Below are 15,856 nucleotides of genomic sequence, written 5' to 3'. Positions count from 1 at the left end.
ACTTAGTAATACATTGCCAATACCTAGAATTTTTGCTACTACCAGCATTATCGGTATCGCTACGAGTGCTATCAGTATCGCTGAGCTGGAGATAAAGATAGTATCGGAGATAATTTGAACACTGATTGTACCCATGCGTCTAACACAGCCCAATCATTTAATATACCTCCCCATATAGAATCCACTATAATCTGATCTAACGATTGCAATTTTGTTTCTTGAAAAGCTACCAACTGAGCATTATATCGCATGCATAAATCCCAATCCTCGAACATTCCAACTAGTCAGCTTTATTGGTGACAACTCCTTACCCTTTCCCCATTTCTTCACTCCTAGGAGAAGCGCTCCTGTCATAATTGATGGATGAAATTAGATTAACTAGCTCCTTTCTACGCTTAACAAATTTTTGGAATTACATATTTGCATCACCTAAAGTCTCTTACACCCCCTTCCTCTACAAATTGGAATAATGCAATATAATCCACATCTCTATCGAACAGCTGACCTATCGTTACTTGAAGCCCTCTCAACGAGCCTTAAGACGTAATCTACAGAGGGCCTTCCTTCCACAACTTCTTTGATCACTTGCCTAGACCTTTGAACATCTAAATCTTCTGACCCCTCTATCAATGCTTCCTCCAAAATATAGTTTCAATCATATACATCCCTACCTGATCATGTGGCAACTCCCTAGCTTCATACACCACCATTGCCTTTTCCACTTCACCTAAGAAATCGAAGACTTGCACTTGCAACATTGCCAGCTGCTAGTCGCAAGTCCCACTATCGGCGGCTGACCGACTTCCGAGATATGTTTCGAGAGGATCCAACTATCACTTACCTTTGACTTTAACCTAGGTTTAAAAAAAACTAGTGAAAGCACTTTCCCGCATGTATCACCATTTAACCTTCTTGGCACTTGAGACTTCCATCAGGCATGCAACGATATTTTCGAGGCTCTCGTCTTCCACTAGGTTACGTGTTGCATCCTAACTAGTCCCCTCTGAGACTCGTGCTGATCTCTCGCACATATCATCTCTTCCTCACCTTTTCTATCGAGAAATGACTCCCCACCACGTGTCGTCTCCTCATTCTTTTTTCCGCCACCTACCCCTTGACAGCACAATGTGTCCCCTTCCTTTGCTACCTCATCTCTGCCATCGTTGTCAATTGAAATACATGTCACCACCTCGCTCCGTTTCTCCTCACCTACCCTTTGTGTGCCAATCTATGCCTTACACGGCCTTCCCTCCTTTGGTATTCTGCAGGAGCACTGAACATCTATGCCTTCTACCTCCGGCATTGTTTCTGACAAAGAGAGAGCCTCTGGGTTGAACTTTTGAGATCTATTTTCTAAGCTGAAGACTACAATCATGGCCTCCCCTACCATGACAAAAACCTTCTCCAACACCAAATCAATCTTCTTCCTCTTTATACGAAATCGACCAAATCGCGGCATTTCACAAGCTTCCAACACTAGATCAATCACGACCACATCTCCGGTGTTGGAGCCGATTTTCACAAAAACTTCATGGATCCAAGACCCCAGAGGGAGCTCCCGATTATGATACCATGATTCTTCCCAACCGAAGATGGACCAATCGACCCACCTGCAAACATCTCAAACCATCTCATCCCTAAACAAATTGCATGCCATTAAGAATCTATCAATGCTTACCTAAGGATGCAACGAAATCCACATCTCAAAGTCGCTTAAACGTTTGAAAACCCTTTACTAGATCAATCGCGGCATTTCACAACCTTCCAACACTAGATCAATCACGACCACATCTCTGATGTTGGAGCCAATTTTCACAAAAACTTCATGGATCCAAGACCCCAGAGGGAGCTCCCGATTATGATACCATGATTCTTCCCAACAGGAGATGGACCAATCGGCCCACCTACAAACATCTCAAACCATCTCATCCCTAAACAAATTGCATGCCATTAAGAATCTATCAATGCCTACCCAAGGATGCAACAAAATCCACATCTCAAAAGTCCCTTAAACGTTTGAAAACCCTTTACTCTTCTTTGACTTTGCAATTCTATGATATCCAATCTCATGCCTCCTCCACTGAAACTCCCGACTTGACAAGATGCTACCATGCTCCATTGGAATGAATTCCACGCACTTTCCGCCACCACAGTATGGACATTTACTTCTGGTCTTCCATTTTTAGATCTCTCCACAACCACAATCCACACCCACTGGCTTTGTTGAGTGAGGGAGCCTCCTTACTTCTGAGGTTTTTCGACAGGGGCATTAATTCCATGGGTTGGAATTCCAACAACCACATCTTGAAACAATGTGCCTCCCTCCTGCCTCCTCTTCCTTTCTTCACTGGAACCTTCCCCGCTTCTCCCTATTCTCCCTTTCCCTTCCCTTTCTTCGATCCCCAATGCACATTGTTTCACTACCTCTGAGCCATACCTAGCCCAATTAACTATCATCTTCCTTCTCCAAAACAAGTACCATTCATCACCTTGATTACTACTTTCATCTCCTCCAGATTTTCCATTCTTACAAATGCAAAAGCCTCCTATCACCACCAATCCTTGTACTTGGGTATAACAACTTCTTTCACCTCTCCATATTTCCCAAACACCCTTCAAAAATGCAACTTGGACCATTCCTCTAAGAAGTTCCCAGTGTGTGTGTGTCGTCGATAACTCTTGTAGCAACCACTTCTTGGCACCCTTGCTCTACTCTTCCCTTGGCTTCCTTTTTTGGACTATCGGAATACACTCCCCTACCTTCACATATCCCCGAAGTCAGTGATCCCATTTTATGAACCTTCCCATGTATCCTAACTCCCCACTTGAGTAATCCAGTTGTCATTACCTCGATTCGTTTCCTTACCTTTTCCTTTCAATTACACTAATTCATCATTGGCATTTCCCTCCAATGATTCTGAAGAATCTATCACTCAAAAAATTTTGAGAATACTAAACTTGGTGTGGGTCACTTGAGTTTCAGAACAACTTGATCTTTTAAACATCACTTAATCCTGGTGATTTGCGTCAGATGAATAGATTTGATGGCATACATAAACCACAGTGGTCCCCACACTAAACTAATGGTAGGTGTCACATCCTAACCTTTCCCCGCAATGTCGCTTACTTGAGTTTTGGACTGGCCCGATTTTTGGTTTTAAAGTGAAAATGAGGCAACGCGCCTAATGAACGGGGTGGATCTCATGCATGTTGTCCCCGCATAACGCTCAGTTAGAGCAAGCATGTTGTTTATGCATATGCCTTGTCAAGGCAAGCGAGATCCGATGGAAAAGATTTTCAAGGAGACCGGCTACCAGTTTGTAGACCAAGACTTCGGTTCCTCTAACAAGTCCTTATATGACAATTGTTGTGCATGGGTCCCACTGGCTCAAGGTATGACAAACAACCTCTATCAAGCTCGAGAAAAGATTCAATCAATAAAAAAAATAAATTTTTGAGCTTCATAGCCATACGGATGGGAAAAGGGGGAATTTGTTCTTTTTTACTTCGTTTGGGCTCCGATACTCTTGAAATATACCAAATGGATCTTCTTGTAGGGACAATTGATCGGCCAAAATCTCCTCTTCAACAGCTTTGTGAATTTCTAGAATTGAAATGTGGTTTTAGGAGCCATAAGTTTAGGATAGTAGAAAGCTTAGGGCATGAAGTTCAAATGCCATATTGTCTGGAGTCATGATCAAAATAATGGCATAAGTTTGATGTTAGCTGCCAACCTGACACAACCGTTTCCCTTATCGGGCTGGGGACAACAATGAGAGCACAAAACTCCCACAGGTGCAATGCAATATATTATTACATAGTTTAATTACAAAAATGCTATCTAATAGTCTATTACATAGGTTGATTACAATCAACAAGTTTCACATGTGTTGTGTCATATATCATAAATAAGTGAATATGGAAGAATCAAAGTAGAAGAAACTATATAAATAGATTACAAATGAGAGATTTGCCAAGCCTATGCATGTTTATGGTCGTGACCATTTACACACCAGCACACGTGCCAAAACAGCAAAAATGTGTGAGATCCAATTCTTCTATCAGGTGGGCCAGTGTCGATATTCAAGCCTAAACGTCTGACAGATGAACTTATCAGGAGGGCCACAGTGAATTAAACAAATGGACAGCTAAAACAGTTTTCTAGTTGTCAATTAGTTTCCTCACAGTGACGCACCTAATGAGTTAACCTACCTAATTTCTGGACCAAAAGATAGTGTCCCACCAAAATGGAAAGTAACAATCTGCTTGTGGCTTACATGAAAGCCAATATGACACTCACCAAACTATCACCTTCGCATATGCTGCTGCAGATTCACTTTTTCAGAAGCATGTTCCTGAACTCATCATTTGATTTTGGTTTATCATCACCTTCATTCTTCAGTTCACTCTTGCCCCACCCAAGAGGTCTAGCCAAAGTTCTAGGCAACGCAAATGTGTTCTTCCCCACAAGTTGCACATGACCTCCACGCCTATGAGAAACAGAAGATGTGGTATTACGTGGTACGGACTCTTTGGAGCCCTCAGCAGGCTCCTCCGCTGTATTATTATGGTCGCTACCAGATGCCACTCTTCTACCTACAAAAGAAGACAGACATAAGATTATCAATTTTTTATTTCTTTTTTAAAAAAAAAAAAAACATACCATATCTTACTGTAGGAAGGAGGGATGCCATGATATTGAACTAGATAGATACATGGTTCTACATTTAAAGAGGAATCTGCTGGATCTTCACAGAACTGTTTCTTCATAGCAAAGCTTGGTTCAGGGAAAAAGGTGAATGACACAGGTGCTTCTAGGACAAGCGATTAACCACACATGGAAAACAGAGTACTTCCACAGTGGTTATCTTGGTAAAGATGATAACTTGATAGTCGAAACTATTCCTTTTTTCTCTCTTTATTAAATAATGGAAGTTGCTGCAATCTGATTCCAATAAGACCAAGTCCTACTGATAACAAATTGCAGACAATACAATCAAGGGTAATGAGTGTCAATAGAGATCAGAGAACCATGACATGAATGCAAGGGTCAGGGTCGTAAAGGCACTGCAGGTGTCAGACATAACAACCCATTTAAAACCAACAAGCCAACACATCCATATGATTGCATGATGATATTGAACAGTAACATTATAATAAGGGGAAAAATACTATGAGATGTGGTTTACCTCCCATGAGATGCAAATGATTAAGACAAACGAGTGACAATGTGGCATCAACATAATCTGGCTACATCTAATGGAACCCACCATGGAGATGCCGTAACCAAATCAGGGGATCCCCTGGCAGATGTTGGGGTCACCAGCCAAACAGCATCCCACCACGCATCATGAGGGTGGGTCCACCATTGCATTTCATGGGAGCTCTCATATAAGTTCATCTCACTGTATTATTGCCAATATAAATCTTAATTTACAAAATCATAAAATGTAATAGTATCAAGAAAAACAGAATTACATCAAAGATCAATATTCTTCTTATTCTGTAGTTATATGATTAGTATACAAATATACCACAGCTAAAAGAAAAAACAACATTCAGGTTTTGTTAAATAAATGTATTGACAAATGTCCCACATTTGTTAGACATGATTTTTAGAAATTTGGAACATCTTGGTTACATGAGTCAGAAAATAGGCCACCTCAAGAAATTCCAAAATCAGCTCTCTTTTGCATCCAAAAATAATAATAATAATAATAATAACAATAACAATAATAATAATAAAAAATGATAATAACTTGGTCCAAAAGCTAGACCTATGAGAGTATCAATGCCTAGTTCACTAAGAATTTTATTTAGTTCACAAGAGAATGGAATTTCTTGCATACTTGGACAATCACGGAACCCAATGACATATCATATGCTAAACGAATAGTGTTATCATATGAGTGACATTTAACCAACTTGATTTCCAACTCATCATCATGAGAAACATGTCCATCCACAAAGGTGGAATCTATTCCGAGGTTATTCTAACACGAACATCCTCCAATATTATACTAGAGTTATTATTGTGTTCATTTCCTCGCGCTGACCAAGACAACCGCCTAAGGTTATACCATGAGTGCACAAGTTAACCAAAGGAATTTTCGTGACCAAATTAGAGGAACTTCTCAATATACATCCCTTAGGTGTAGATTTGATTGGTATCGTCCAAGTAACACCACAAATCAAGTTAACTTGGCCAGCAAACACACCCAAGTAATCATCCCGTGTCATGGTGACAATTATCTCGTCACATAGTGCTCACGATCGGGTGAGGTAAAACATGTCATTCTATTAAATTCATGCAAAGCAATTGTGAAAGCTATCACAAACCAGTGATCCATCATGAATCACCAGATGATAAACCTAGAGCTATTGCTCTCATTATCACTATCCAATATATGTGATATAGTGATAATGAGAGCGGAAACAATTAATCACATGAATTTTTCAGCATGAATTACAAAACAACAGATAATCATAGAGTAGAACTAATGAGGAAGAACCATATAAACCAGACGAATAATAATCAAACTATTGTTTCACAATGAACGGATAGTAATAATAATAATAATAATAATAATAATAATAATAATAATAAATTCATAGAACGGGTCCAATAAACCAAATTAGATCAACTAAGGTCAAGGACATAAAAAGGTTATGTACTCCTCAAGCGCTACTCTACTACTATTTGGCTCGACCTACAATACTCCCCAGCTCCTAGCTAATACATACTCATCATCCACTTCACTTTCAATAATGTCCATTCTAACCTTTTGTGCAATCAGATTGATAGCTTGTCAATCCAAGTATATAGAATGGTTTTTCTTAAGGGAATCATGAAAAGTAAGAGAGAGTCGTACCTGCATTGGCCTCCCGAGCAAGTTGCTTCTTGCAAGCAGCACTCCTGGCCGTGAAATGGCCAGGCTTTCCATGATGCCAGCATGCCTTGTTTCCCTTTCCTTTTTCCTTCCCCTTACCTTGCATACCAACAAGATTACATACCCTACCCTCTTAGGGTTTCTTCTTGCTCCTTTATTCACCATCTCTCTTATGCTTTTGAGAATTAGACTTGCCATTTGAGAAGCTTTTCGCTAGCTATAGTACGTCATTTCTAATGTCTCAAAAGGTTAGTTTTGTAGAGGACTATTTGCGTGTGCAGCTTCCCTTCATTTTACTTGAGTTCCTTCATATTATAATTCCCAATGAACCTATCAAACGTGTCAATGATATGAGGATGGCATTTATATTGACTCATCTTCCTTAGCATGCTCAATTAGCTCCATTTCATTAGCAACCTTAAGCATTTTCATCACATGTTTATTGACTGAGGCACCTCCTCAAGTCCCATGATGTACAATTTTCTCTCAAGGGCTTGGACTTGAACATTGACCTGGGCGTCAAAATACCCTTTAGGCGTAGGAAGATATCATTAGCCTTTAGCATGTTCCGCATTTGCAAAGTACATAAGCTACGAAGGCCAATATATACAGTTTGGCCACCTCATTGTCTATTTCCCACTTAGCGTATTTGGTAGAGACTCAAGGTTCATCATTAGTTGCGGGGATGGGTTCAAGTGGAGGAGACTCGGGAATGGCATATATTAGTCGCTCCAAGGAATGTAATAGTTTGAGCTTCTGGAACCAATTTATAATATTCTTCCTAGTGAAGTTCTCCTCCGCCTGCTCTTCAAAAAAAAAAAAAAAGTTCTCTTCCGCTTGAACGTGGCCTTGAAACCGATAATGAACCCTTGGGTGTCTCTTCCAAATATGCTAAGTGGGAAAGCGAATGAGGTAGCTAAAGTGTACCTATTGGCCTTCGTAGCTTATGTACTTCACAACCAAATGTGCAACATATTAAAGGTTTCCTGCACCTAAAGGTTATGTTTGATGCCCAGGTCAATGCTCAAGTCCAAGCCCTCAGAGAAAAAATTATATACCATGAGACTCAATGGGCACCCCAGTTAATAAGCATGTGATGAAAATGCTCGAGATTGATAATGAATTAGAGCTATTAGGACATGTCAAGGAAGATGAGACAATTATAGATGACATCCTCATGTCATTGATACCTATTCATGATAGGTTCATTGATAATTATAATATGAAAGAGCTCAAGTACAATAAGAAGAGGTAGCACACACAATTGGTCCTCTACAAAGCCAACCTTCTGAGATGTCAAAAATGGAATATGTATAGCTAGCGCAAAACACTTATGGTGACAAGTCCAACTTTCAAAAGCGTAAAAGGGATGATGAGCAAAGGGACAAGAACAATAACCCTAAGAGTGCAAGTAATCCTGCTAGTAAGCAAGGGTAAGGGAAAGGAATACTAGCATTGTGGAAGGCTAGGCCATTTCGAGGCCAACTGTGTTGCCTACAAGAAGTAACTCACTAGCAAGGTGTTCCATGTCCATTAAAATACAATCGTGAATGCCAGTATGTATAGGTAACGGTCATAACCATTACACGATATGGGGATGAAACGAGGCAGTTGGTTTTTTGGGACCGTATCAGCCGTTACGAGGGTCGTAACAGCCATTATAGGACATGATGACCATTACCCCCGGAATGGTAAAAAAACCACTTTTTTCTATTAAATTCATTTTTTCACTTTTCTTATTCCAAAAACTTTTCTAGATTATTTTACGACAGATTTCGACCACTCTTACTATAGTTTTTAGGATTAAAACCATATATTGAAGCAATTTGGGCGAATAGAAGCCCTAAGGGCCATTTTTTCAGAAAATAGAAAAAATGGTATTTATGCCTTTTTTCGATTTATAGTTCTAATGCTTGATTGTGATGAGTAAATATTAGAGACACATAACCATGTTCATAAATTCGCCAAGAAACTAGATACGCTCTCATAAACATCTTAAAAAAAAAAAAAAAAAAAATACATATTTGGAATATTTACATTATTTTAAATTTTCTAAATATTTTTTCAGAATTTTTCAGGAAAAAAACAATAATAATAATCTACCGTTACGAGGGTTGTAACGCTCGTTATACCACCCTATTGACCGTTACGACCGATACTTGTATCGGTAATGGTGATGACCGTTATGGAAACCATTACCAATATAGGATACCTTGCTCGGAAGGGAGACGAATGTAGGTATGACGCTCTCCTCTCACTTTCTGTGGTTCCCTTTTTTAAAAAAGGCATTCTATGCACTTAGACTGATAAGCTACTAATCTGATTGTGTAGAAATCAAAAGAGACGGGATGGAAAGTGAAGTAGGGAACGAGCATGCATTAGCTAGAAGCCGACGAGCATCATAGGCCAAACCTGATGTAGTAGAGTGGCACTTAAGGAGGACGTAGCCTTTTTGGGTTTGTGACCCTAGTTGATCTATTTGGTTTATTGGACTTGTTCTATGGATCTATTACTATCATTTGTTCCCTGTAAAATGGTAGTTTGATGATTATCCTTCTGGTTATGTGATTCCTCATTAGCACTATTTTGTAATTATTTGTTGTTTTATTATTCACATTGAAAAATGTTATATGACTGGCTATATGAACTCTTTAAGGTATCCCATGTTAGACATAATGGTATTAGATTCCATCCAAAGACCTAGGGGAGATACCATGCAATAGTTGCAAGATTTCCACCAAAGACATCAGAATACGTATCCATATTATTACCTCATTTAGATGTCTAAACAGTTGGAATTTTGGACAGGACAGTATGTTACTGTTAAGAACATAACATTGATCTTATGGTTGTCACCAATGTGCTAGATGGTAAGATAATGAGAGTAATAGCTCTGTGTGTATTAATTTATGATGCATGAGGGATCAATAGCTTGGGATGGCTTCTACATTTGCTTTGCATGGACATAATATGTATCCCATGTCAGGGAGAATGACATGCTTTATCTCGCCTGATCGTAAGTACTTTGTAACGAAATGATTATCATCATGGCAAGGGATAATTACTTACATATGTGTTCATGCCAAGTTGATTGGATCTGAGGTGCTACACAGACGATACCAATCGAAGGTACATACCCAAGGGATGTACACCGAGAGGTTCATCTAATTTGCCCACAAAGATTCCCGTTGTTAACATATCAGCTCATGGTATGACTATAGACAGTCGCCTTGGTCAGATGAAGGAAATGAACATAGTAATGACTTTAGTATGGTAGTGGAGGACATTTGTGTTAGAACAACCTTGGAATGGATTCCATTTGTGTGGATCGACATGCTTCTCATGATGATGAATCAGATAGCAAGTTGGTTAAATGTCACTCATATGGTAACACTATCTGTTTAGCATATGATATCTCAATGTGTTCCATAATGATCCAAGTGTGTAAGAAACTCTATTCTCCACACGATTAATCACATGCAAGTATAATTTAAACCATCCACTTGGTTTGTTTATTTCTAGAAATTTGATGCTATGGCACGCAGGTCATTCCTAGTAATGGATCCATTGTAAATCATGAAAATCATGTGTAATTGTTGCATTTACACTTAAGAGACCCAAATGTGCACATTATTGCAGTTCAATCCTCCATTTGTTTTTTATAAAATCCACAATCGCAGATAGAACCATCAGAACCCTTGATCTGATCCAAAGGGTTGATCTGGTCAATCTAGACCCTTGACGTGATCCAGATATTCAGTAAGGACAGTTGAATGGTCCATATATTGCAATATGAACAGTTGGATAAACCTAAACTGTACATTGGACCCTTGGATGGGCTGGATTTGGGTCCTATCTGCAATCTAATGGCCTTAGCTTCAATAGACCGGGAAGACAACCATTCTTTGGTCTCCCCATTAGATGGTGGAACCATCCTACATCAATGTTGGTCTCCCATTGGATGGTGGAATAGTCCTGCATCAATGTCTCTTGTTCGAACATTTACTGAGATTTACAGAATTATCAGTCCTTTTAAATTCTTGAAATCCATGACATGGAAACATACCCTGCCCCCTTGCAGCACTGCTTCCGGAAGATGCTCTCTTTCGGCTCTGCTTTGGATCTGACCTTGCAATGCTCAATTTCTCTCCAAGCAGCTTCTGCCTGTTCTTGGCAACAGCAGCTTCAAGATGTGCATCATCGGAGAAATCCACATAAGCAAGTCCCTGTACAAAGCCAAGGGGAGTCACTCAAATACACAACAAAAAGAGTTTATATACAAATTCCAAGATCAGAGGGTGACAGACCCTTGATTTGCCAGTGAACTTATCCTTCAATAAACGAATAGCAGTTACACCACCACTATCACCGAAGAATTCACGTAGATGTTCCTCCTTTGCCTATACAGGGATGCAGGTGTTAGTTTAGGTCTACATACATGACTGAAGCTTAAGATCATTCACTTATGTGACAGTAACTTGCCTGAAGGCTAATGTTTGAAATAAAGACTGTGCATTGGTCTGTGTAGAAGCTTGGTTTGGCTTCTTTGGAAGGGGAATCTCCTACAACTTTCTCATTTGTGGTTACAGGGTCTGCAGCTCCAGGTAAATTGGCTCCCTCTGAAATATTGATAGATCCTGCATTATTTTTTTCAGATGATTTCTGCACTGTATCTTTCTGGCCTGCGTTGTTTCTGACTACTTCCATTTTCTTAGTTGTATCCTTTTGTCGCTTTGGAGGAGGCTGTTCCTCAGTGGATCTGGTAGCTGTTTTCCTTTTTTGGGAGGCATTTTTTGCAGGAGGGTTCTCTTTCGGAAATGCTGAGGCAGCTGTATTTTTGGATTCCTGTTGTGATCTAAATAACTTGAGCTCCTCGAGGCGGGGCAACACCTATGATTAGAAAGAGGAAAACCATCAAAGGCTCTGAAATCTACTTCAAAGTTGGCACTTCAGTCACACAGAGGCCTAGAACACAGCAGAACAGAAAAGCTGAGGTGTATCCAGAAAAAAAAAAAAAAAAGGCTACTGCAAGGACAATGACAAGCAAATGTTCAAAAACTTGGACTCCAATTGGGAATCAATCTTCCTATTTCTAAGCTGCTCAGCCTGGTGACAGGCCACAGATCACCCAGACCTATCGTCAGCAGTATAATGATGGGCCCCACGGTCTGCCAAATCAATGGATGGGCCCCCATGATCAGTATGATCAGTTAGGACGCCCACATATGCAAAGCAAACCGAATGTAGACGATCCAACTTGTTGGCCCCATAAGACAATTCACTTGATTAGTGGACCCCACAGATTCATGTTGTCGGGTTAAGTAGTTTCATTTACTAGAAATTTCCAGTCCAGTTTCAACTGTTGGTTGCTTGATGCACAAGTTGATAAGTGTTCTAATTTTAGCAAATGGTTTTACAAAACGAATATGTAGCAGACAGGTTTTCAAGAAAGACTAGTGAAAACAATTACCATCTATGAAGCGATTGGTAACTCTTTGGAACAGTGACACTTCTAGTTTCTAGTGGAGCAACTGCCCAAGAAACTGTTCGAACACCATGTTCAAAGAGCCCCGGCAGTGTTGTATGTTTAAGTGGAGATTTGGCAAATGTAAAGCCATATATGCTGCTGGAATTCATAATATTGGTCGGAATCCAAAAAATTGGAATTCACCTTGGTGTTGTGTCCTTGTCACCTGGTTGATGCAAACCTCCATATAGTCTTTCGAATCAATACTCAAAAGTCAGGCAAAACCAAGTCAACTCAGTTGAGTTTCAAGTCAAGCAACAAGGTTTCATGCATTCAGTTTTATGGCAGAAGCATAGTCTCAAGGCCGCACAAGATAGCAATAGTTCATGCTTGAGGTTTCTTTACCTGGAGTTTCTCAACTTTCCACGTAGGTATAACAAATCCGTCGTCATAGTATTTGTCCTACCAATAGTAATGATTTCTTTTCTTCTTCTTTTTTTCTTTTTTTTTTTCTTTTTTTTTTTTTTTTTTGCCTTTTAATTTTTTGCGCATTTGATCATTATCATGTGCAAATTTGCATTCTCTTTTTAGCACATGGATTAAATACATTATTTAGGTGGTAACAATAACAATTCTCATCAAAATCACAACCATTGTGTGCATGTACTGGGCAAAGTATTGGTTATACTAACCACCTGAAGTTCTATTAAGCCTGCTTTAATTGCAGCAAAGAACCACTAGTAAACATTACATAAAGTACTTAGCATTTCATGAAAAAGTTACAGATGAAGCTACGATTAAAAAGCAAAAGCCACATGATACCTAAGCAAGCAAATTGAAACTAGTGCCAAGAAATCATACCTTCCTTTCAGCATGGTCGAAATCTTCCAGAGTACCAAATTCTCTCTCAAACCGTAACCAAGAATAGCAGATGTCCTGAATGATTCTGTGTTTTAGGAAAGGAAGGTATCATCTAATCCATAATATACTACATATCAGAATGGACAATCAAAGCCTATCCAAGATTAGGTCAAAGACGTGAAAAGAATATACATTATATGAGACCTATTTACAAAAACATATCCCAACTGAAAAGCAGCATCAGATATAAGCATGGATCCCCTGTCTTTATTAATTATGTAAAGAAGTCAATACTATTATTTAGAAGACGGGGATCCAGAAGACTTCATATTACTCTCCAAAGTGATTAGCCACTGTAATAAAGGTTAGGAAAAATGGAACTCTCCACCCGAAGCCAACTCCTGCTGACTGACAAGCTCGGCATGCAGCTTGAGTCATCACCTTGTGGATACAAGAGGCCAACAAAATATTAATACCGATGAGAATGTCAAAATTCTCATGAGAAAGAGACAACCTCCCAAGAGGAGATTATTTTATCAAGCAACTGGAATTCAAAGAGTCATTCTGAACTATCAGGGCAGAGGTTACATAGTTAGCAATTTGTTGAGCTTGGCCTACTTTGAGTAATTTTGTGAGAGTAATGTGCTAAAACAAGGGACTCTTAAATGGGGAACGAGGCACATTTTACAGCAGGTTAATCTGTTCTATTCATGAGCTTCCTAGAGTTATCTTAAATTGTGAGTGGATGAGGGGATCTATTGTTATGTAACAGAATCTTTTGTTTTTGAAGTCAATAGTTAACTCAAGAGAGAAGTCTTATTTCTGATCAAATAGGTCTCCTGTAACACATGCACTGAGCAAGGATGCAATCAAATGTCTGACATGATGAGGACATAGCAATGAAGTTGTATTTGGTCGTACAAAAGCCCTCCCAGAGTTTTAGTTTTCGCTTGGTTGGTTGGTAAAGGTGCTCATCTTAGATAATTTGCAGAAGGGACACATGATCACCCCCAATGTTTGCACAATGTGCCTCAACAGCCAAAGGTTGGAGCACCCTAGAGAAAAGTCCTCAAGACCCCCAATCCCTCAAACAAAGCTTTACACGATCCAGTAACCTTTTATTACAAAAGCACCTATTATTCCTTTCACCCCAAATGGACCACAAAGAAGCAAGGAAAACCAATCTCCACTTTTTCCTACCAAGCTTCCCACCATCAGAGCCATGCCAAGAACGAAAAAGACCTTCAATGGAAGAAGGCAAAACCCACGAACAGTGTCAAAGACTCAAAGTACAGATGCCGAACCAGGTGAAGGAAGAGATGGTCGACGGATTCCGCATCTTCAAGTCATAACAGGCAGACATTGGGGAGGATGAGGGCCCTCTCGATGAGATCGTCTTCCGTTAGTATGAGGCTCCTACTGGCCAACCAAGCAAAGGCAGTGGACCTTCAAAGGGGCTCCATAGGACCAAAATGGGCCTGTATAACAAGTATTGCTACGAGGAGCTAGGAGCTTCTGACTAAGCAAGATGAAGGCAGAAGAAGCAGACGGAGAATGCACCTGAACTTCCAAGCCTCCAAAGCAATGCATCACTATCTCGTAAATTTGACAGGAACCCCTACACCCAGGATAAAAGGCTAACCAAATCATCTATTACAAGCAGTGTTCGAGTTGTCGGTATCGCTACAAGTTTCGTTGGTCGGAGATAAAGATATAATATCATTATCGCCGATAATATCGCCGATAACTGGAAATGCAGGGAAAATGGGGGAAATATGGGAAAAATGGTGGAATTTTTCAGTGAAACTTCAGGACATGCCTAAATACACATATTTACATATTTAGGAAAGAAAATTTTGCAAAAATAATGCATTAAATTAGAAGTTTCCATTTAATGGGGGCCAAAAAGTATGCGTTGTCATAAAAAATCACTCAAATAGTAACCAAAATTAATTTATATAATACAAATGCAAGCTTACAACAATTAAGACATGCAAAAGTAAATGAATTAAAAAAATACACATTTCTAGCCATGTTTCATCCCCACATAGAGTGACGAGGTGGCTCGTAATCATTGTCCAAATCCCGTGGCAGTTGAGAGTAGTACTGCTACCCAACATATTGGCAGCACTGTTCCCAGGTCATCCTCTGCTCGTAGCAATTGAGGAACTCTCTTATGTACCTCTGATAGTCATCCTCCCCAAACTGTATGAGTAAGCCTAGACGTGGAAATTGTGTGACATACATCGATGGCATTTCCTGACCAGGGTACTGAGGGAATAGATCAAGTCCAACCCTGACTCCTTGATAGTATTGCTGCCAGTCATATTGGTACCCCGAATATCCTCTTGTCAAAGGGTCATGACTCGAAGAACTATCTTCCGGCTGCCTGTACACATGGGTAGATGAGCGTAACTGAATGTTAGAGCTGCCATGGTCATACCCGTGATATCCCCCATGAGCATAAGGTGGGACAGAGGTGGAGCTCCCCTGATCTGAACTTATGTCCATGATGACAAGCTGCGTGTAAGAGCATCAGCCGCGGCGCGTCCGGCTTTCTTCTTCAAACGACGCTCGAACATATATCTGGGCTCTGATGCTTTCGCCCTGGGTGGTGGACGAGATCCATGATCCTCGT

At 39.9% G+C, this 15,856-nt stretch overlaps 1 protein-coding gene across 3 annotated transcripts in view; it reads right to left on the bottom strand.

Moving 5' to 3' along the window:
- LOC131236659 (uncharacterized) overlaps nucleotides 1-15,856 on the bottom strand; it is an 85,369-nt gene that overhangs the window by 7,850 nt on the left and 61,663 nt on the right. For 2 of the 3 annotated variants that reach the window (XM_058233976.1, XM_058233978.1), the window contains 5 exons: nucleotides 13,219-13,293; nucleotides 11,373-11,780; nucleotides 11,198-11,290; nucleotides 10,957-11,116; nucleotides 4,301-4,596 (listed from right to left, as the gene is read on the bottom strand). In XM_058233976.1, the coding sequence (XP_058089959.1) occupies nucleotides 4,334-4,596; nucleotides 10,957-11,116; nucleotides 11,198-11,290; nucleotides 11,373-11,780; nucleotides 13,219-13,293 (999 nt within the window). In that variant the 3' untranslated portion in view covers nucleotides 4,301-4,333. The remainder of the gene's footprint in view (nucleotides 1-4,300; nucleotides 4,597-10,956; nucleotides 11,117-11,197; nucleotides 11,291-11,372; nucleotides 11,781-13,218; nucleotides 13,294-15,856) is intronic. The other variant, XM_058233977.1, reaches the window with a different exon arrangement.

Source organism: Magnolia sinica, chromosome 2 (assembly GCF_029962835.1).
Source record: "Magnolia sinica isolate HGM2019 chromosome 2, MsV1, whole genome shotgun sequence".
Taxonomy (NCBI): Eukaryota; Viridiplantae; Streptophyta; class Magnoliopsida; order Magnoliales; family Magnoliaceae; genus Magnolia; species Magnolia sinica.
The sequence above is the reverse complement of the archived record's forward strand: the minus strand, read 5'-3'. Positions and strand labels throughout refer to the sequence as shown.